At 35.7% G+C, this 23,854-nt stretch overlaps 1 protein-coding gene across 5 annotated transcripts in view; it reads right to left on the minus strand.

Moving 5' to 3' along the window:
* The window catches only part of LOC142057449 (neurabin-1-like), a 43,406-nt gene that overhangs the window by 1,806 nt on the left and 17,746 nt on the right, over positions 1 to 23,854 (minus strand). For 4 of the 5 annotated variants that reach the window (XM_075093455.1, XM_075093456.1, XM_075093454.1 and 1 more), the window contains exons 8-18: positions 22,482 to 22,535; positions 20,450 to 20,679; positions 18,700 to 18,796; positions 18,430 to 18,619; positions 17,468 to 17,619; positions 16,327 to 16,660; positions 13,460 to 13,547; positions 12,284 to 12,355; positions 11,544 to 11,739; positions 5,787 to 5,903; positions 963 to 1,148 (exon numbers count right to left, since the gene is read on the minus strand). In XM_075093455.1, coding sequence (XP_074949556.1) covers positions 963 to 1,148; positions 5,787 to 5,903; positions 11,544 to 11,739; positions 12,284 to 12,355; positions 13,460 to 13,547; positions 16,327 to 16,660; positions 17,468 to 17,619; positions 18,430 to 18,619; positions 18,700 to 18,796; positions 20,450 to 20,679; positions 22,482 to 22,535 — 1,716 coding nt within the window. The remainder of the gene's footprint in view (positions 1 to 962; positions 1,149 to 5,786; positions 5,904 to 11,543; positions 11,740 to 12,283; positions 12,356 to 13,459; positions 13,548 to 16,326; positions 16,661 to 17,467; positions 17,620 to 18,429; positions 18,620 to 18,699; positions 18,797 to 20,449; positions 20,680 to 22,481; positions 22,536 to 23,854) is intronic. The other variant, XM_075093457.1, reaches the window with a different exon arrangement.

Raw genomic sequence — 23,854 nt, forward strand, 5'->3', positions numbered from 1 at the left:
ATCTTTTGATCAGCAGGTGGCAGTACCCGATTCCAAGTTACAGTCAGCACTGCTCACACTCCATGGAACTCCTAATGGCATTAGGTGTAAATTAAGCATCAACATCCAGAGTTCCCTCAATAGAGACAGTTATTTGAAAGACCAGTAACAGGTATTTCCTCTGTATCCAACGAAATACTTACTTAACAAAATACAGGACATTTAGTGTGCAAGTCTATTCTAAAATGCAGGTATATTTTGGAGACTGAAGTTAGACACTTTTTTTTTTTTCTCTCTAGAACACTAAAATGCTACTATTCATCATTAACAGTAATTTGCCTTGTGTGAGAATAGACCCATGGACCTCATATTAGTCACACATCTTGCTTGTCCAGAATGCAGTCTGATAATCTAATGAGAAAGAAGAACTGGAAGAGTTTACTAGCACAGTAAGGGATACATACCATGCAGCTTCCAGAGGTGAAATGGCAACAAAAGGCCCAAAAGAACGATTTATGATAGATTTTTTTCAGCAGGAATAAGAACCAAAAACATTTGAAAGGTCACCAGAAAGGACTTCAGCCTTCCCATTTGAAGAGGAGGTATGGACGAAACAGATTTCTAAAACTGGATCCTGCAATTCTATGCATTTGAATTGGCTGGATCTGGTTTTGATATGACCTTATGCTGAGATTGATGATAAATGCATCAAGCCCCTTTGGGGAATTATGCTTACTTTGATTTCCTCAAGATGCAAACAAGAATGAAATACTTGTGATTTTTCCAATTAAAAAATGCTTGTCTAATTGTACAATCAATTACTAAATTTTCATCAAACTGTATAGTCTCCAAGTATTTCAAAGCAGGACTCTATCCCGTAAAAAGCCATGAAAACACGAAAATGGACTTTGTAGGTTAAAAATATGTCTGAATAAACAGTGACATTTATACAGTTACAAATCTATCCTGGAATATTCACGTACCTTTAACTTCTCACTGTCAAGCTGCATTAACTGCTGTCCATCTATGTTCATAGCTGTGAACTCTGTAATATACTGCTCCATGTTCATTCCCATTAACCAGTGGCATACTTGCTGGGTGGTCCATTCAGAAATAGGTCTACTGTGCCATTGATTTTGCTTTCCTGTTGTAAATTCATCATCTAATGCCTAACCAATTGAGAAAAGTCACTGTAAGGAATGTTTTACTTGACTGTATGTTCAGTTCCTGTTGCCAGTTGAGTTTGATTAACGAAATGCATTTTTAAACATTCTCTAGCTCCAAAAGGACTTAAGTTCTTGAGATTACAATTTACAGTCAGTTTGCCCAGGAGTTTGCTATAAACAAAAAGACACTACAACATTCAACACAAACTGAGTCAGAAATAGAGAACATAAATGATTTACTCTAAGAAATTACATAGCAAAGCATTCACTTAGATTTGCGGTATCCTAACAATGAACAAGCTTCCTCAGTTTGTCAGTTAAGGTAGCTCAATCCTAATGTTAGATACTGCCTTATGCAAGCACCAAGAAGAATTAAGTGGCACTTCGACTGTATTATTGATTATTGTTAAGTGAAGGAAATCCAGAGTAAAAGCAATTCTAGTAGTCAGTAATTCTGGTGACTGTTCCTGGTACAGTTTTACGAAATCTGGCATTTCTGGAAAAAGAGGACTGTTTATTCTTTCATCTAATGCCATCACATTTATATTTTAAAGGCTCTGCCTAGTAGAATACCATTTCAGAAACATAAGAGCTTGTAGCCTTCCACTGAAAATACACTTTGCCAGCTCACAGAGCTTTTGAAGCTCTCTGCTTCAATTTGAGTTGGCTTCTGAGGGGAAAGAGGTACTGCTGTTCGTCCTGAAGCACTCTATTACTTCATCACAAAAGAAAAGCCACATAAAACAGAGCTCAATGCCTGTACAGAGGAAATTCTAGTGTGATACTTGAAACAGTAACAGAGTTACCTGAAGTTTTATTAACTACCCAAAATGATCTCTCACTAGCTCATGATTGAGTACAGGCTGCGTTAGACTTGCGGACTGCCCCACTAGGCAGCTTCCACTTATCAAAGGTATTAGCAAAACAGCTGAAGTTATGGTCACTTTTTCCAGTGAGCATTACACATCATTTGTAAACAGAAAACATGGAAGCAAACATCTTTCTAGTGATGGAAGCAAGACATAGGCCTGTCACACGATCTGATCGTAAACTGGATCTGACAGTGCAACATGGAACACACGTGTGAGGTGAAACACATGCAATTTAATTTCCAATGTATTAGAGGTCTACTCAATTAGTTTTGCTTTTCCTGGTCTATGAAACAAAGAACAGTTGTTACATTAGGAGGTAGTGCAGATAAATAGGAACAAGTGTGTAGAGCAGAACAGTATGTGGCTGAGGTCCTAAAATCCACACTGCAAGCTTTTCAAAGGATTTTCACTTCTGAATAGCTCTAGTCTGGTCACACAGACTCAGTGGCCACTAGCAGCTGGAATGCACCAGGAACACTGTTGGAGCACATCTGATTTGATCTCCAAGCTAAATGAATGTAAGACAAGTGGGGAGAATCAGGAGATTTACTTAAAAATGAACTCCTAATCCAAATTAAAATGCTTATGTAGATATAACAAGTGTGAACACATCCACCTTCCTGATGTGCAAAAGAACAGCAATTTTCACAAAATAACAGCAAAGGGCTCTAGAAGAGGTTTTGCTTGAAGTGCTCTATACAGCATCAGTATCAAGACAACTGGTGCACAGTGAATTTTCTATCCAAGCTATCAAGCTTGAGATGCTTCATACAAAGAAAGATGATTAATAGTGTAAAGTACTAAAGGAATTTCAAAATGCCCATTTATTTTAAATCACTTTAGATCACAGTACTCCTCAACCTGATATTGTAATACAAAATATATATTGGTAACTTTTTATTTTGTCTCATACTAGCAAGTGTTCATGAATAATACATAAAAAAGGGGAAATTTTTTACATTTCATGTTTGACCTGTATCTCAGAGTCATGTGTGGTCTATCAGCAGCAAGAAATACTAAAATATTTATATATTTAAAAAATATATATGTGGCAATATCTGCTTTAATCCTTTAGAGAAAGTGTGTGTGTGTCCCCTTTACATTGAGAAATGTGTAAAATGTTTTATTCCAGTTGGAACTCACTCACTAGTTTTATTTAGTCTGTGCTAGCCATGTAACAACTTTCCTTCTGTAACTTCAGAGTATAAGCACTTGAAGGTGTACTCCCGCCAAAGACACAGGCCCAGATTCATTCATTTTGCCAGGGGAACGCAGTCCCCTGACAGAATCTCAGGGTTCCTCCAAGCAGCACGGATTAGAGCAGCTAACAGACTCTGCCATGGAGGAGTCCTCCAGACTGAGCTACTAATTCCAGTCTAGGCTCTCAGCATCATCAGTTGCTAACAAACTCCTCCTACTTCATACTGGTAAAGACACAGCCCTAAAACCAGATGTTGTACCAAAAACTGAATCTGTGTTAAAACACTTAGACATCATCTCCTCACAGATGTGAACAGGAAGATATTTAATCCTGTATAATTTCATTTTTTCACTTCTGCACAAGGGAAAAGCACACCTGTAACTATTTCTTCAGAATATCGATAGGAAAGTAAAAGTGTAGAAGAATGAGATGAACACTGATTTCTGAGTAATGCTTATTGGGCATTAAATAACACCACTACATATTTTTTTCCCAATTGTTTACCATCCCTCCAGAGGCAGAGGGACTGTCCCGAGCTGTTTATACCAGAGTTACAGTCCCCAAAACAGCTGCCACACACAGACACAAGATCAGCTGCAAATTCAGACAGCAGAACTAAAACTACCTATAAGGCATGCAGCATGAGAAAACCATGTGCTCCTGCATAAAAACACAGGTGATTCAGAAAGCAAGTACAGAAATACGGAAGGCTCTAAAGATAAAAATACAAAACCCAAGAAAACACCAATGCTATCACACCATTTAAGAGACTAAAAACTTCAGAAGGGTAGGAGGGATTACCAGCTAGCTTGCTAACTAACTGCGAGTGGAGGTGCCTTTGCTGTAACTAGCTGGCTGCTAACAACGCTCGCCACGCAGTCACTTCCCCAAACTGCCTGAGACTACCTGCCCAGCAGAGACAGACTCTTCAGCACTGCTCCCCTCTGGATTTCTAAGAGGTGTTTCCATCTCCTGCCTACTAACAGTTCCAGGATTTGCAAGGCAGTATGCAATAGCCCATTCCTCTGAAAGCAAGTGATCCCTGCTGGATATTTATGAACACACCCAAACAACAAGCACCAGATATAAATTCTACTTGTGAAGGGCTTCAGTTAAGGATTTGAAATACCCAGAATTGCTATAAGATTGGTTACTTAATTTTTCCTAGACCTCAACATACTGTACTACTATATAAAAAACCCCCAAGAACAGAACTACCTATTTTTCTTCACAAATACTGCTTTCCAAAAGAGAAACCAGCTCAGAGTTTATTTATCATTATCCTCAAAACAGACCCTGATAATGTAATTACTGAACAGGTACAAACAACCTTCATTGGTCATATGCATAAACAACATGCGAACTAGAGAGAACAACAACAAAGGCTTAAATCGCCACTTTACACATTCACAATTAGTAATACACAACTTTCATTTGAGTTTTAGAACCAGAAGTTTACTGAAAGTTGTAACACTGATCAAAGAACAACACTCAAAAAGGTATTTAGCTTCATTACAAAAATCTTACAATTTATACTACTTTTAAGTTTTAGAAACATATTCCATTCATGAACCATTCCATTCAAAAAACTGCAGAGAGCACATGCAATGACAAATATTAACTGGAGTTCCTCTAGTTTTCATTAGACCTATGACCTGTCATCTCTTGATAAAAACCTGCAAGAAATTAATCCACTACTGAAACCTGTAAACTAGTTAAGCTTTTTGACGCCCCAGATTTTTACATTAGTGATTTCATATTTATAATATTGTTTGTAAGACTGTTCTGACTTCCTACATATTACTGGAATATCTTAAGGTTTTCACTAAAGCCTGGTTTAAGACATCCAATAACAAACCCCCACATTAATGAACCACCATTTTATTTTTTTCTTCAAATATTATCACTACCAGTTTGGGAAGCCCTCTAAGTAATTTCTGGAAGATGACTGTGTTCAGCTTTTAATGACTCCTCTTAGCCTAAAAAGGATTTAATCTATGAAGATGCCCATCAGTCAAACAATGGTACATTCTGAGATACTATCTCGTTCAAAGTGTAGACTTTAGGTTTCAGCTATAGCCAGAGGAGTTAGTCCTCCAGGGGAACAAACACTGCCTTTCAGGTATCTAGTTTCTACCTATATATCAGAACCACTGTATTCTGCCTTTTTTTTTCTTTTGTTTGTTTTTATTTAGATGAAATTTTATGGTAAAACAAACCTGCACAGGTGTGAAGGCAAGGTCAAAAATGTTTTCATTCACCCAGGAAGTTGCTTTAAATTAGTGAAATGGAAAGGTGTTATATTTAACACCAAAACCTGCAATTTGCTCAGAGAGGGTTCATTCCTATTTTTATGATATAAGTAGGTTCAGAACACAAAGGCCAGTATGGCATCTGCTAATCTGTAGCCTTAGTTCAGTAACAGCTTATGATTTTTACAGTGCTCTTCAACATTCAAATATGGAAACAGCCATCTAGTTCCACATGACACAAATCTTGTTTCTATTAAACATGCTGTAGTGTGAACAACAACATTAACAAGACACATATACACACTTTGAAACTCACCTCATTTGAAGAGAAGGTTAAAGTGTGTGAACGACCTGACAGATTTGGTTCTGTCACTAACCCTGAAAGTTCACAACTTGGCTTGCTATGGTATGTATCATCTATGACAATTCTACTCTGCAAACAAGTGGAAATAACGTTTTATTAACTCACTCCTTGGAAAAGCAGGTCATAAGGTGACATTCTAGTAATTTTGATTTTTGGTAAAAACAGAAATTACTATGGCTCAGTTATCTTTAGATCACATATGAAATGCATCTGACTTGTTTTTGTTAAACTTCTGAATCTGAAAACACAATATCAAATTTAAAGCAGTATCCCCAGTAAGAACACCTTGTGTGGACAATCAGTCATAACCTGAAATATGTTAAAGTACACAAGGAAATACATGCGGTGACTTTTTCAGCAGGCATACCACACTCGGGGAGAAGCAATTTAAGATTCATTTGGTGGAATTATTCATGCCAAGTTTGTATTCAACTGAAACAAGTGCTACGAATTGGTTTCAGAAGGTGCTGTTCTGTTGGTGAGATAAAAATCAGTCCTAATTGTTTATGGTTATTAAGATTCCTGTGGCACAGAGTGTCCCCATAACTTACAAAATTTCTGAAAAGAAAAACTAGGTTTAGACTTCATAGTTGGCCACTACCGAACCACTGTAGTCAACAGTGAAACAAATAGGCTGTCTTTGCCTGACATACATTGACAATTGGAATACCAAAGAGCTTTCAGCAAGCTTGCAGATCAGGGTTTAAATTTGTTCATGAAGAGAGATACAGAGCTTGCCTAAGGACAAGCTTTCCCAAAACTTTAAATTCTAATTTAAGATACTGTATTGTCTTGCTGTTCGTTTTAACAGCTTCAGTGATGGTGGTGAAACCCTGGAACAGGTTGCCCAGAGAGGTGGTAGATGCCCCATCCCTGGAAACATTCAGGGTCAGGTTAGGTGGGGCTCTGAGCAACCTAATCTCATCGAAGATCTGCCTGCTCACTGCAGGGGGGTTGGACTAGATGACCTCTAAAGATCCCTTCCAACCCAAACACCTCTATGATTCCATGATTCAGGTTTGAGGTGGCTGCATTTGAGGCACAGAATCATGTAATCTGAAAATTACCTTGATATGAAAAATACCACACATGTAACTTTAGAAGAATTTTTGTAATAAATGGACCGTATCAAGCTATGTAAAGTCTTCTTTATAGTTAAAATACCAAATAGTGTAAAAAACTATAATAAAGCTGAACATTTTAGAAGTTAAACAATTACTTGGATATCTGTAAAAAAAAAATTGGTTTAACACTGTAAATCTACAGTAATTAGGCAGTTTGACAGCCTGAATAAATTATTTTAAAAATAAAAGTCTTCTAAAATAAAATATTTTGACAAATTTGTTTTTTAATAAATTAATAAAGGACTATTAATTTTTAAAATATAACAAAGTAAAATTCAGGTTAGAAAGATGTCTAATGAAAGAACTATCATATTGAAAGAATGTGAATTCTTCATAGCATTTACCATTTACATTCAGTTATTACACTTAGTCTGTGCTTAAAGGAAGCTTTGGATCTGTACGCCTGCCTAAACTTCTAAAAGCAGCAGGATCTAGCTTCAAACTTATCCAGCAGCCAGTATGCATACAAACTCTGGCAGGTTACCTGAGCAGCCTGTGACTCAAGCTGAAGACTATGAAAAAAACCAGATGCTACACCTAAAAACTTCACAGGGGGTTTAGTAAGAAAATCCTCCTAAGGAATACCAATGTATTTGTTTCCCAGAATATTTTCTAATTTGATTAGCTCCATTTCCAACTCAGATCCTGACCTCTACATTATTTTTCTTTAGTGAGTGAAAAATGCTGCCAAAAGCGTGCCTCCTACTTTTGCCTTTCTAAAGTCTCTGTCTCAGCCCTATTCTTTGTTGCCTATAAGTAGTAGGCAATCATTAACTATTATTTTCTCCAATATTCTCTAAGTCTCTAATCAACTAACTATATTTTGTAAGGATGCCATACCATATCCCTATATGCATAAATGATCTGAGATCCTAAATTAAGCTGATGTTAAAGACATTTTTCTTCAATAACTTATGCTCCTATAAGAGGACTGTTTTTGCAATTGTTGTCATTGAGCACTTCTGTATTTGTGTTCTGATTTCAGTTTAACCTGAACTCTAAAATTTCTAGATCATTGTATTTTTGTTTTGGGGGTGGGTACTTGATCTTTGCACTCCCTTTTACCCTAAATTACTGATATGCATTTCTAGTCAAGAAAACAGAAAAGTAACACGGAAAAACACAACCACAATCCAACAACAGCCACACAACAATAATCGCAAAACCTTTTCACAGAGTGTGGTACTGTACATGACTGAAAAATGGTGTTCTATTTACCATGTAGATTATCTTATTAATCACATTATATTTTAGGGACTTTTTACATCTAAAAGACTAAGTATTACCAGAAACAACAGACTACTTTGTCCATCAACCTATTCCGAAATTAATTTTAACCCAAACTGAAACTGTTTAGGAGCTTTTCTTTTAGCCACCCTCAATTCACTCTTTCTACCTTTGCCAAGCAATCGAGAACAATGCAGAAGCAAAACTGAAAAAAAAAAAACACCCCAAAACAAACCCCACAAAAAAACCCCACAGGATGTTATTGTAGCAAAATATTAATGAGACCTTAGAAAAAAAATGAAGAGAACATAGCCAAAAGTAAAGCATCTCAGCACCAGTTGTAATGTTTTTTCCTCCCCCATTCCTATTCAGTTTAAAGAAGTAGCAATTTCTTTTTAAAGTATTTAGAGCCAGTTGCAAAGATTTTTGATTCTTGAAGAGCACTGAGTTTGGATAGGAGAGGTTTTAAAGGTAGGTTTCCTAAGATTTAAGGTACTAGGATATAAATAGCTCACACCATAGTGTTCTTCCTTGTAACAAAAATGAAACATTGCATACGAGTTTACAAAAGCTAAATAACACTCTGGAAAAAACAATGAATATTAATAGTACGTATGTGTTTGTATTGTATCAGAGAATGGGACTAAATCAAGGGGCAGATTATGTAAAGGGACTAATTTAAGAACTGTGTAATTTAGAAGTCTCATAAGACTAAACAGTGTGGACTCAGATCACAGGATTTTAGTTCTTGAGTTTCTAATTTTCACAAGCAAGAAGTTGATTAATTACTTTGTCAAACTAAGTTTAAGACTAAATCCAGTATCATTTTAAGAAAACAAAATCCTTCTAGGTGCAGTAATTTTATGAGGCAAACTTTGCAGAAACAGAAAGCCAACTAAAATATAATTACATATCTTACATCACCAATTTTAAAACACAACTACAGAAATTATATGCAGTGCAAAAGACTCAGTACAACAGTTAGAGATTTTTACATGACAAAGTTCTTATTTTAGGGTTTCTACTTTTACCTGCCTTTTAAGAAATGCTTTCACCTGATCATATGGGATACTGCAGACATAAAAGCAATAAATATTATGGAGTTAACATCAACAAAAAGGAGTATTCTTTCCTTAAATCCTGGGAAGATTATTTTGTCCCTGCTGTTATGTGGTTTTGGTAACAAGACTCACTGCTGAGTGGTCAAGCACATATCTTTCTCAGTTTTCATGTCTTTTCATAGTGAGATATAGCAGCCAAAGCCTTGTTATTGTAGCGCAAGCTTAATGATCAATAGCAGGTTAAGATCTACAAAGATTAGTCATTCCAAGTAGTAGCTACTGTCACATTACCATCTTTATAAAGGATCCCAAACATTGCCAAATCAAAACAGTCTGACTTTGGAGAGGCCAAGTATGATTTTAGGATCAATTAACATATGAAAATCTGTTCTTTAACAGGTTCAGCTTTCTACTGTTTTACAAAGCAGGAATATAGCTGAAGACTTGTATGTTCTTCCAGCTGCTGGTTTGCAACTGGCACTAAGGAAAAGAAGAGGGCAGCAAGCAGCAATTACATACTGGAGCATGAGAAGGAAACAAAAAATGAAACAGTAGACAAGAAACCAGCTGGAAGGTTAAGTGATAATCAACTTGGATAAAGTATACAACGATAAGAAGATAAGGCTATTATTTCAGGGCAATGTGGAAAGGAAGACAGCACCCAATCTGGTAAGATCTATACCTTTTTGACTGCCAAAAAAAAAAGTGTCTATATAGACACATTAAGGTGCTTAAGCACATTATGGGTGCTTGTAGTAGAAATGCAGCAGTGAGAACTTTTACTATGCTCACAAAAATTATTTGAATCAGACAGAAAAGAGAGATGAAGAAGGGATGAATAGGTTCTTCTGAACCAATGACTTTGAAAGCTAAACTGCTGAATGTTTTTCTATACAGAAAACATCTTGATAGCTTTGCTACAGCCTATTAAGAGATCAACCATGAACTCTTATTTAAATAAAAATGATACCAAAGTGTAGGCGTATCCCCTTCAATATGGATCTTGCAGTCCCAAGATCCTTGGGTTATTTACAGAGATGTCTTTTAACCACTATATGCTTCAACAGGAGCAAATCATACAGGAGCTGTAAATACACGACTGACACATACTGGACAGTATTTTTTAAAGTGTTGTTCTACTTCAGAGATTAAAATGCTTCTATTCTTAAGTTCCTGTGTTGTAGTACAGTATTGTATGCTTCTGAAACCACTTTCTGTATTTTTTACAAACTAAAAATGCAGACAGCTTACTCCTGTCACAGGAACTGTAAATTCACACCAAGAAAACAGAAGATGATTTTAAAAAGTATTTATAACAATATTTTAGTGCAATCAGCACCTGGAAACATGGAAAGTCAACTTTTTGTTGTCTGCCATCTATGCAAAATGTCAGTGGCTTCATGGACTACAACCCGGCAAGTTTCTCTTCTAGATTTGTAACTCATTTCTCTCTAATAACAAAGAGGAAAAGGAAAAAGTGAAAGCATATTTTAGACAACCAAAGTGAAGAAAGTGTAAAACTCAAGAATAAACCTAGCTTATGAGGTTCCTTAAATAGCTACAATTTTTAATCTGAGAAAATCCAAAGGAAACAAGTATGAAGATCAGTTTTTACAGACATTTCTTTCAAATAGTTTAAACTGTAAAGATGGTAACTTTATGGTTATAGGCAGAACTGTGTAGCCTCACTCTTAAGATCTGGTTAAAAGGCTTTAAATTATTGGAACGTTATCAGTTACTCAGAAGCAGTTCCCTAAAAAGGAGAGAGTTCTAAAGACTTTCAGCTAAATTCATTAGTTTCATTAACTAAATTTGTTAACGAAAACCGGGATGCTACTTTGATCCACCTGGCTGGTACTCCACCCCTGCATACCAGTATGGTAAGAACTGGTTGGCCAGCTGCCTGGGAAGCTGACCTCTATTTATGTACACTTCCTCCAAGTATTAGACTGTATTAGACGGGAAAACAGATTTAGCTCTTAAAACTACACTGTTCTAAAGCTAGGGTTATTTTTAGTGTTACAAACCAGTGAAAAACATACCCTGTGATTGTTCCTTAGATACTACTTCAGCCTGAATAGCCTCCACTGATGCTTCAACTGAACAGGAGGAAATGGGAACACTCACACAGTTTCTGCTTGTGAGGCCTGTAAAATCTCAAGTTTCTGCAGCAACATTTGTAAGAGGTGATGTGGTCAAGAACTAAGTCATCAAGGTCCCACATACTAAGCAATGAGGTTTTTACTTTATCAAGATGCAATGCTTAAATACACAAAGCACAATTTATTAATCTTTACCTTGCTTCTGTTCTTCTCTTGACCTTGTTCACAACTATCCTGCCCACTCTGCGTAACATGCAGGCTGCTACCAGAAATCTGAGGCTCTTTGTGGCTGTCTCCAAACCAAGAGAAAGGCATGCAAGTAGGAACAGGGGAATCTGAATCTGATGCAGATAGATTGTTGCCAGAGTCATCCAACAGTTCTCGGGAACCTCTGAAATAGGTAGACTGTGTTAAAACAACACCAGCAAAACACCCCACCCTGCCCCCCAAACACACAACCCCCCCACCAAAGCAACAACAAACTCAAAATACACACCACTCATGTTTACCTGTTTCACAGCACAATTGATATTTAAAATGCAAACTGATACTTGCCTTTAAAAATCCATGCAAAATAATTTTAGTTACTGAACAACAAAAATCTGAGAGCTTTTGCTGTATTTCACACAACAATTTAACAATTTCAAATAATTTGTTAATTTAATTTACTCAACGTTCATCTCCCTAAGCAAAATACAGTTTTTATATTTAAGATAGGGTATAACATGTTAATCTTATAAGCTACTTGAAAATGTAACCCTGCTTCACTGTTTCCTCTAGACTATTTTATGTGTTTAGTTATTTCACAAGATTAGCAGCTCCTCTGCACATCATTATAGTAATCTTCACATAATTTTGCCATTTTTGTACTTGAAGAAATTCTTAGGTTGAAAATTTTAGTAATGCAGCACGTATGTATTAAACAAAACAACTACCTGCTATCCAGAGAGCCTCTTAGATTTTCTTTTTCTTGTTTCTTGCCCTTGCCCCCAGATTTCCGTAATCCACTGAAGTAAAAAAAAGTTTTCATAAAGCATTTACACTTACACAGTGCAACTTTTCTTGAAATCATCAAGCTAGTTTTTACATTGATTTCAACAGTTACAAAAAAGCCATGTTTTTACGCAGAGCATGACTTTGCTGATTATGCATGCAATTAAGAAAGTACTGTCATTCACATTTTATTTAAGAACCATAACAGAATTATGTAAGTACCTTTCAAAGACCACATATGAAAAAATAAACACAGAAAATGCACAAAGGAACTTAGCGTATAGTGGATACAACCAAGAGGAAGAACACAGTTTAATTGCCATATAAATGTTCATATGCAATGCAGAGTGATGAACTAAGTCACTAACTACATTCTATGTGTGAAATAAAATATAATTTTTATGTTATATATTATGATTTATTTGTTGCAGTACCAGTCTGAGTCTTTGATGTTAGCTGATTTCAACAAGCTTTATACCTAGCTCCAAAGGAACAAGGCTTACTGCAAAATGTAGCCACTCTTCTCTCAAACTCCCAGAGTTCAGTTACCACGCTGCATTTCCAGATAACATGCAGCTTGCACTTTTGTTTCACCCCTGTTCACAATATCATCTTCTAAATGAAATTCAGAAATCCATTCATCACTGCTGCCCGCCTCCAAGGAACTGTTCAGTAAGAAGCTGCTATAGCCAAGCCCTATGTAATGACACCTCTACTGTAGAAGGACTTACGGCAAGACAGGTATCTATTTAGACTGTAACAACAGCAGGACATAACATTACAGTCTAGGCCTCAACAATATTTTGGCATAAAACTACTCATGGACTTGCAACTTAATTCATAGAGAAATTCTGTATTCGGATAAAAACTGAAGAAGCCCAAATAATTATATGAGGGAAAAAAGTACAGATGAATAAAATAAAAATGTGATAGAAACATGAATGCAATGTTACAAGATGAACACATGCAACATCAAGATAAAAAAGGCTCTGTCCAGTGGTGCTGCTATGAAGTGTCATTACTGGATCTCCTCAAGGCTTTTTTATTTAGGGAACATGATATTCTCCAAGTAACACTGAAAACCATTTGATTCCAAATGAACACAAGTAAAATCTTACCCAAAATCTGGAAATCTCCTTTTGGACTTCCCTGATGATGTTCCTTCATTGGTTTCTACTGTCCTGTCTTCATTTTTCTTTTCTTCTGCTTTTCATAAAGAGATGAAAAATAAAAATGTTACTCTCAAAATACTTGTAAGTTTCAAGTACTTATGATGATGCTTCTAAGTAAACAAGATACTAAAACGTGAGTAACAGTGTTAAAATTCACATTCTCCCATGCAGATGCTGAAAATACTAGTCTATCAACTTAGAGTTATTTTCTATGGCATCTTCCCATCATTCTGGTTGTGTTGTACCATTGAAAATGGCAACACAACAGTTGCTTATGACTGATCAAAAATGTTGCTTTTGATAAACAGTAATTCTATAATGTCTACAGAGAGATAAAACTTACCACAGTATTTGCTTCAATGAATTACAAAAACATAGTTTAAGATAGGTTTAAAAAAAATACCTTTCTTTCACATTTTGCAAACTTCAGAATACACCAATGAGATAACCAGCGTAAGATGCATGAAAGAAACTCAGTTTTAAAGCAACAGTTAAGCAAGTACAGCGTTTAATCATCCTTTATTGCACTTGAAGTATTAAGATGTTCCTTTGCATTTTTTCTGGTTCAGTAGCTAGTCCAGGTCAGCTACTTGGAACACGGGCTAAGTACGCAAGCCGCTAGCTCCTGAAAGTGTGCCTAACCAACACAATAGCCAGTACCTGGAGAGCAGTCAGATCTTAACATGCTGAGTTTCTTCGAAACAGTATACAAACTGTGACTATTCTAAAGAAATAATTGGGACCTTGAAGCTCCTCCAAGACTGTGGTATTTTCAGATCTGGAATACAACCTGCTAGGATCGAACTTTTCACCAGAGGGAGCATGTTCAATTCCAACTGCTCGAATAGTAAGTGAAATTAAATGACAAACATCACACTACCTCTTCCCAATGGATTATGATGGATTACTGCAAGTCCCAAATGTACTTCCTTCTAAATTCTCAGGCTACTAGATTTTTTGTTTTAAATAACTGAAATATGTTTCTTACTGCAGATTAGGTGTTCCATAACTAAGCCACCTGTGAAAAAGATGCAGCCTGCTTTTTGTGAGACAAAGTAGGTTTTAAGCTCTGCCTTCAACACAACTCCTGACATGAAGTGATATACACAGAGGTATTCAAGGATCATAAAACACAAAAATCATGTTAACTACACAAAACTGAGGACAGCTCCCCATCACCCTATCAGCTAATAATCCTTCCTGAAACATATAATGGTTATCTCAAAGTATAAGTGCTGAACAGTCAGGGTTTTTTTCCTTTTTGGCATATCTGATCAACTTCAGAACTTTAATTAGTTAACCACTCTTTCTAAACATGTAACATCCAATAAATTATAACTACGAGTTAAACTGGTTACTTTTCCTGTCAACTTAAATACAAAACCAGAAGAAGTAATTTTAATATTGACATTTGTTTCCATGTCTCTCTCCAGAGGTAATATTGTAAGAAAAGAGGTAATTGCTAAAACACAGTACAATAGGTTAAAATACAGACTGATACATGAATGGATGGGAAGGTAACAGCAAGGGTTATTTCAATGAAATAATAGGTAGACATTTAAATATGGTTAGAAAGCAACAATCTAGCAGAAAGTAGCATTTAGTGTCAATTTTGCCTACAAAGAGCAAGCTTTTAATACTAATCCTCATCTTTGATGTACTGTATTAATTAGCTCATCCAGTGACACTGACAATTTTAAGAAAATGTTTGCAATGATTCAGCCACCACAAAAAATTTGTAGAAGATAAAGCAAAAATCACTTATATATTAGGTATTTGTTTTGCTAAGATTTTCTTTTTTTAAAAAACAAACAAAATAGAGGTAAAGACTATTTTTAAGACTTTATAGAAACACCTAGAATGAGGAGAGTATAAAACAAATCCTGTTTTCAGGGTATTAAAGGTTTTGCAAAGCAGTATAGAAAAGACAGCAAGTATAATTTGCTTTATATATTGTGCTAACTGACTAAAGGAAATATCAAGCATTTAAAATATTTTATCTGATCCCCTTTTCAATTATTCATAAGAAAAGCCAAATATTTCTATCAAATAATGCTTAGTAGTGACTAGGCTAATTATAATACCTTTAACCTTTTCCTAGTGAGAAATATCTTAAGAGGGCAAGAAGAATAATGCAGTAATTCCCATAACATTCAGAATCTGTGCCTTGTTTAAACACCTGAATAATGTCTGGAAGCACAAAGCCAACACTGAATTTTTCTGGTATTCAGGAAATCAGACTTACTCTCCAATACATTGCCACTTACGAGGCTAGTGCTTTGCAGAAATGCATTAGGACCTTTAGTGATTATCCACAGTCAACGACCTAGCTCCCCTATAGCTTATGTCAAGGAACCATTTAGACTCTCTAGAGATTTTTAGGTTTAAGCTTTTCCCAAACTAACTTGGACCTATTCCTTTATGTAACTATTTAATTGAAACAGCATTTATACTGCAGGCACCTTTTAGATTCTTGGTGCTATAAATTATTTTAAAAACATTAATTTTTTGTAGAAATTTAGTAACTAACTTGTTGCAGATGAAGGAATTAAAAGATAGATAAGCATATTTCAGAATCTACTACTGTTGTATCAAAACCTTTAAGTAAAAATAGAATACAATGAACTCTCATACTTTTTTGCTAATTTCAAATTTTCCTGAGGAGTTAACAAGTGGTTTTAGAACTAGCAGTTAGTTTTGTAGTCAATTCATTTTCCCTCAGAGTAGTTTATTGTTCAATATTAATTTACATCTAAAATCTGTAATACGTTAACCCTGAAGGATTAAAATAATAATAAACCCCTAAGTCTTACCCTTGGCCTCTTTCCCTTTCCCTTTTGCTTCTCTTTGCTTAACATTCTTGGGATACCCTTGAGGAGAATTTGGAGCCATCTCTTCAGGAGGAGGTGAATGAGTGGCGGTCATGCTATTTTTGTTGTTTGGTTTGTGTACTGGAGAAGAGTGTGTGGAAGCAGAAGGACTTGACTCTAGAGGACTTTCTGTGCTTTCTGTTTGTTCAGGCTTTTCACTCTTTTGATCTATGTCGTCCAGGCGTGGGAGAGTGAATTTTTCACTCGTTTCTAAGGTCTTGGTTAGGTACGCAGTGGAAAGTTCTCTGTTGAGAATAGTATCTTCTGAATCCTCATCCTTCAACAAATTCAGAAGTTATTTTATGACAAACATGACATATAATAATTTACTATCTGATCTTTTACCACGATGTAAGGATATGCTGTGCTACACACAAACTTCCTCAGTTCAGAAAATTTTAACTTGATCACTTCTAGATACCATCTAAATCAGATGAAGCTGAATTTATAGTCTTTCCTTTATCCACCCCTATGCAGATCTTTCTGCACATCCCAAATTATCTTTCTCTAGCCAAGTCGGAAACGTGGTGGTACATCTTGGCCGTTCCAATTCAATGCAACCAATTTTCAGTCTAACTGAAGTAGTTCAATCCCCTATGACAGGCTCTCTCATATACCAACTATATGCACCTCAATTTTTCAACTGTTCTCCAGAAACGTGCTAGAACGTTTTACTGGTATACTTTTTGTGGACTTAAATGACTATTTACAGAATAATGAAGCATTCCAGAAGTGTTTAGCTTTTGAAGATATTTGGTAACTAACTTGTTTCAGATGAAGGAATTGTGAGATAGATAACCATATTTCACAACATACCACCGTCATTATATGAAAATCTTTAAGTAAAACGGAAGCAGCTTGCATACAACTTTGCTAACTTCAAATCACTGTGCCACAAAGAATATGTCAGAGATCATGTATGTGGTACGAAACTGAACACGGCCTTTCACTTGGTACAGCATAAAAATATGATGCTTTGGCACAGTCTGAATGAAGCATGGACAACACTCTCAATTGCAAATACAAATAAAACGGAACATACATTTAGGGTCCTGCATGCATAATTATCTACCAATATCAGTACCTGTAGACCTGCAGTCTGTTGTCCAGCCCCAAGAGATTCTTTCAGCTTTGATCGAGAAGGTGGCTGGCGTTTTACTTTCAAAGCAAGCTGAGCTTTTGCTTTGTGGGCACTGGTGTCTAATCTGGGAGTATCCCCAACAAAAGCATCAAAATCTGCAATAAATATGTACTACTTTGAAAAACAAACAAACAAACAAACTGGTAGGCAGTTCTCCAACCCACTGTTCACAAAAATATTCAGGAGTTAAATCAGAATTATTCTACCTGTTAATCATTACTATACGAAAATACTGTTTTCTATAATATTACAATATTTTAACATATTGTAATAGTAATTTCTAATTAATTTGAAAGATACTTCTACTCAATTTCTTCAATTAAAAAAATAAAACCAGGATATAATTGTATTATGGCTTGATAACTTAATCTTATTCTCAAGTAGATGAGAATTTCTGCCCAAAATGTACTTTCCTGTTAAGATAGAAACTCTTTACAAAGTACATAGGTATCTACCAAATCTTTTTAAAATATGCTTCTCATTTGAACCACCATAAGGTATTTTATAACTTTCTGGGCATAAAATTACAAGACAAATTAAAAAAAAATCACAGCAAGTTTTGGTGTAAATCATCGCTTAAAATCAATGGGATTTTAACTGATGTATCTCAGTGTTTTAGTCCCACTAACATTATCGGTTTCACTGATAGAGAATCTGAGGAATAGTGAAGATGGATCTCTCTCCATCTGTCTCCTCTTTCCCAGACCATTTAAGAAATACATTACTACAATACTGAAAATGCTGGGGGACCTAAACGAAAATATCCACACTGGCTCAGGTCGAACACCTACCCAGTTAGTAGGAAGTAGCAAACACTTAACTCCTTTTAACAACAAAGTCACTATACATATAACTCATCCTAATTTTTGTTAAATCCAAATCAAAAGATCCTACAACCTACTTACCAGAAATTAACATATCTGAAGAATTTAGTCTTTCTTCTATTGATTCTGTTTCATTTTCATTTTCTTCTCTTATCTTTGACTGTTCATTATATTGGCCAGGACTTGGACAGCCATCTTCCAATAAACTGCCACCTCCAAACATATATGGCATTCTCTCATATACTTTTAATTTACTTTCAAGCTCTGAAATCTAGAAGAATTAAAATTCAAAAGTGAGATACAACTCTCCAAGAATGCAGAAGTTTATTTCAAAATATAATACTGCTTTACTTTTTCCTGATATATTTTCAGCTGTTCTGCATATTTCTGGTCTCTCTCTTGAAGTAGCCTTGAATGATCCTCTTCTTTTTTCATAAATTCTGTTTCTCTGGTGGAAGAAATGTATACGTATATATGAAATAGTAATATATAGAACTGCAGAAAAATACATAAAATAGAAATATGCACAGTTGCATTTACTAAAAAGCATTCTGTTAGTACATGTTAAAAAAAAAATCAGTCTAAGGTATACCTGATTCATTAATCTTGTAATGTCACAAAAAGACCTATGGACTTGTATGCTGTTACGGTCTTCAAAAGAAAATACATATGACACCATATTTACTGAAAAAAGGGCTGAAAAAGGATGTGTAGCAACAGTTTTTCTACCAAGTTATAACCAGCTCTCTATCTTTAAAAGTGGCAAGCTGCATACACATTTAAAGCATGAAATATATACACAACTGCAATCATTACATGTTACACTCTTCCACAGAGATACATGCACACACAGTATTTTCCTTCCAAAAGCTATGGTAGAATTCCTTGTAGGAAAATAAATTGTATTTCAAGTTTCTACTTGGTTCATCCTACAGAAATTGCAATGGCTGGGTTTTACAAACAGAAACGATGACTACAAGAAGGAAACAAAAATAAAAGCTGCTTTTTCCTGCAAGTCAGACAGAATACTATACAAAACCAGAAAATAAGTGTAGAACATCTACACAAAATGTAAAAGCTTCAGGGACAGTGAAAGGGATAATGTGAATTTGCTAGATAGCGAGGAAATGGAAACTAGCATGTTAGCAGTCATCTTAATGTACTTTTGAACTTCCATGCAGATAAGGTCAGGAGGAGAGGTGAAAGGAGACCTTTAAAAAGCTCAAACATCAAAAAATGCACTGAAAAGTAACATTTCTGGATGTGGACTACAGAGCAGAATATCATGCAAACTGCCTTTAAAAATAAGTAGCAAGTGGAGAAATTGGAGGCAAGAAAATTATATGCTTACAGTAACTACCAAAAGCAACAGTTGTGTTCTGTATTAGACACTTCTACAAGTATTTTACCATTAGCTCTTGTTTAGCTAAGAGGAAAGAAGGTAGAACAAATAGACACAACTGCATGACAACAGTGTTCAAGTCATACACGGATGTATGTTGTTGTATGTAATAAGCAGTATTACTTCTACTAAAAAGCCCAAACCTGTTAACAGATTGAAGATACCATTTTCATGCTGCCATTTTGATGGATTAAATACATGTCCCAAACTCTTAATTTCCCTCAGAATTCCTTTTACTCCCCCTAAAAGATACAACTCCTAATTCAGATTGAATCAGACATATCCAGCTCATTTATATCCTATGATGCCTATCCTGTCTAGAACATTTAAGATGGTCAAAGCTAGAGGGTTTTTCACAAACAGCAAAAGGTATTGCCAAATACCTCATGCCAAATTTCAAGTATTCCTTCCAAAAGTAGAGATGCATTACGGTTTCTCAATTAAGTTGTTTTAAAATTTTGTTATAGAAATATTAAATCATTTTCCTAACCTCAGAATCAAAAGCAGCAGCAAAAGTTTTGGGGAACCTTTCCAGAAGCTGCTATAGAAGAATTCAGCATGTACAGCCTACTGCTTCCCTAAACTCTAACAACTGAAAAGTGTGTAAGCAAATCCTTACCCTAGGTACTGCTGTCAGTTTTCCCCATAATGTACAAAACATAAGCAAGAAATAGAAACCCGGCATTTTGGGGTACTTACTTTTGTTGGTAGTCTTTAACCAACTTCTTGGCCTTGTTGTATTTCTTTTCAAGGGCATCACATTGTTCTTGAGTTTCTTTAAGACGCTCATTTACTGTTTTGCATAAACTCTGCGCCTCTAACCAGTAGGTCTCTAACTTCTTGATTTTCTCTTTGCTTTCATCTAAGTTTTCCTGAAGTTGGGCTCGACTCAGTTTCCATTCATTTTTTTCCGCTTCAAAAATTTTTAACTGAAAAGATTAATATTTAAGGAATTAATCTAAATTAAAAGATGAAATAAAAACCAGTTGTTTATGCATGTTTAAGTAGAGAATAGCTAATAACAATTAAATACTCATCAGTAATACTAAAACAAGACACTGAACTTTTAAAGCAATTGTATCACCTCTTCCAACCCTTGCCAATCCAAGTAAGTTTAGAACTCAAACCCAAGAGTCTTTTACTACTTCCTCATTAGTATTGCTTCTTTTTAAAGAGATAAAATGGATAAGACCTTTATTGTTAGCTTATGTTCACTTGTTTGAGACCTCGCCATCTCTTAATACATCTGGAGAGGCCTATTTTGATTACCTTCAAAGGCAACTGGAGATACAGAATCTTAATCTGTGTAAGACAAGCTCCCTGTCCTACTACTTTGTTTCCAACAGCTTTTTGAATAAAGCTAATGAGACCAGTTGATCTTCCCTGGTACTTTATAAGACATTGGTCTTCCTAACAAATTCACATGGCTTGCTTTCCTGGATCTAATGTATAAAACCACCAAACATTCCCTCAACAAAGGAAAGGGATAGGGCCCCTTCAGCTTGACAGCAGCCACATTATAAAAGGGAATGTTAACATGGGAAGCTCTCCAGGCCTTGGAAGAGTGAGCAGGCAGGATAGTGCTTAGTTTGTCCACGCCTCCTCCTCTGAGGACATCATTTACGCTGAGGAAATCACTGCTTTTGAAGCCAGTTAAGATTACCTGCTGATGGAACAGATATGTTGAAAGGACAAAGAATTTCTTCAATTAAAAATAGGGCAGTAAGTTGTACTAACACTAACATTTTAAACAGCTTTTTAGCAATCCAGCTGGGCCAATTTCAAGAATACTGCAAGGAGGAGGAACACTGTCAGAAACTGAAATCAGAACTGTCATAAGAACAGAAAGAAGTTTTGGCTGCCTTGCCTCTACACTTTGAGCTCTGAACGTTTGCAGAGTGCAAAAAAAAAACCCCAATAGATACTGTTATTCAAAATTATTGCAGTCTGAAGCACTACGCCTCCCCACTCGCTACACTCCCCCAGCAATGTGCTGCAACTTGTCCTAGGGCACACATTTCTCAGTAAGGCAACACAGGAGGGCAATGAAATAAAAGAAACTGCTCGCCACAATAAATATTTCCAGAGAAAGGCCAAGTACAGATCTCCATCAGTGAAAAAAAGCAGCAAAAAGAATAAGAAACCCTTTCTCAGAGAAAGCAGAGGTGTTGAACTGATCCTCACCAAAAAAAAAAAAAAAAAAAAAAAAAAGCTGGAAAAAAATTCTCTCCCCAGAACAGATCAGAGATTTGAGGAGAGAAAGAGGGGAAACAAGGCAACAGAAATAACTTTCTGGTAACAAAGTCAGCCACAAACCATTGTCTGTAAGGGCCAAACCTATGCTCAAACAAGACAGTTTATATCCACTGAAAATGTTCTTATATTTGTTTGGGAGCTTGTTTCATCAGTACTCCACTATATGCAGTTCTACTCTAAGGAATAATATTGAAGCATTCATTTTATAATAGCACAGGGGGTATTTTGGGTTTGGGGTTTGTTTTGTGGTGTTTGGGGTTTTTTTTAGGTTTTGTGGGGTTTTTGTTGTTTTTGCCTTTTTAATTTGAGCACAGCTCTTCAGCTTAGAAATGCCCACCTAACACAGAGTACATAGAGCCTGAGGCCTAAAACAGATTGCTGCCTTCTGCAATCAGCCTTTTCTTGGTAAAATTCATAAGTAGATATAAAATAAAAATATTCCATCAGCAAGTAATAAAATTCTTTGAAAACTTACTTTCTCCTTCAGTTGATTCACTTCAGCTATTGTTACTGCATGTTTTAACTGTAGCTGAAACAAAAAAAATTGTATGAGCACACACACAATGACACTTGAAGTACTAGCTTTAAGCATTTGTCTGATTTCCTTCTTCCTCAAACCATTTTTATAGCAGTATAAAGTCAACTGAACTATTCGTCAGTTACAGAAGTGATCATGAGCTTCTATTGGAAAAAAGTTAAATTAAAACCCAAAAAGTTCCACAGTATTCTATTTGCTACAAAAATCAATACATGACCACTTATTGTTAAAAATCCCACATTTTTGTCTATACGTTATTAAAAGTAAGAAGGTTAAAATAATGTTTCAATGAGCCAGTAGAATGAAAAGGTAGCAATGCACTTACGATGACAACTGGTGCACAGAATCAAGTGAAAATTTAATAGTACTAAATGTTTTTACTTATCAGCGCTTACAAATAAGTGTCCTGGCTTTGTTTTAAAATGAAGCAGTGTTCTTTACACCAGAAATCTTCAGAGGATTATTAGAAATGGATAAAAGTTACACCTAAGCCAAATGTAAAGATTGTTGTTAACAAGTCTTAAGAAAACAGAAAACAGCACACATATGAGTGCAAAAGCACATCGTTTTGACAGCTATTAGTTTTTTCCTATATCTCACTTTCCATCTGTAACGTTAAGGGGATATTTTTTTAAAATTTTTTTTTGGCAAGGCATAATGCAGTAAGCACACACTAAAACAAATGAATCCGTGACTATCCTTTACTTAGATTATGTTAATAGCAGCATACTAATGATTCTAGCTATGAATTTAATTGTATCCCAAGTAAATATAGCGCTTATGAAAAGATGCTGTAGCCTGCTGCTATACTACCTAACCTACAAAAACTGCAAATGTTCTGTAGTGATCAATAGCCTGAAATTTCAACTTCCTCAATGACATCATCAAGGTTATGAAGAAAGCAATCTTAAGGAGGTCTGCAAAATACTGATCATTTATAAAAATAAGCTGACGTATGCACAGACGGCATCTGACAACGCAGTTTATTTGCAGCATATTTTTCTCCTCTGGAGTGAAAATGACATGGACTTAAATCTACCAAAGGAGCCCAGACCCCTAAAGGTCCCGACTAAATTCCACAGACCTGAATAAAGCAAATATGCTCCTTTATAAAAACCTTGGGAAAAGGGAACCCAATTTTATAGCTATGTGAAGTTGGGATCCACAGTCTAGAATGCCTTATTGGGTGTACAGAATCGTTACTCCCAAAAAATACACCATCAAAAACCCCAGAAAGGATCACCTGAAAAAACCCTCCAAGCCAAAGATGCCTTTCTACAGAATCAAGTCCTTTTATGTACGCAGAGGTC

Source organism: Phalacrocorax aristotelis, chromosome 5 (genome assembly GCF_949628215.1).
Source record: "Phalacrocorax aristotelis chromosome 5, bGulAri2.1, whole genome shotgun sequence".
NCBI classification, from domain to species: domain Eukaryota; kingdom Metazoa; phylum Chordata; class Aves; order Suliformes; family Phalacrocoracidae; genus Phalacrocorax; species Phalacrocorax aristotelis.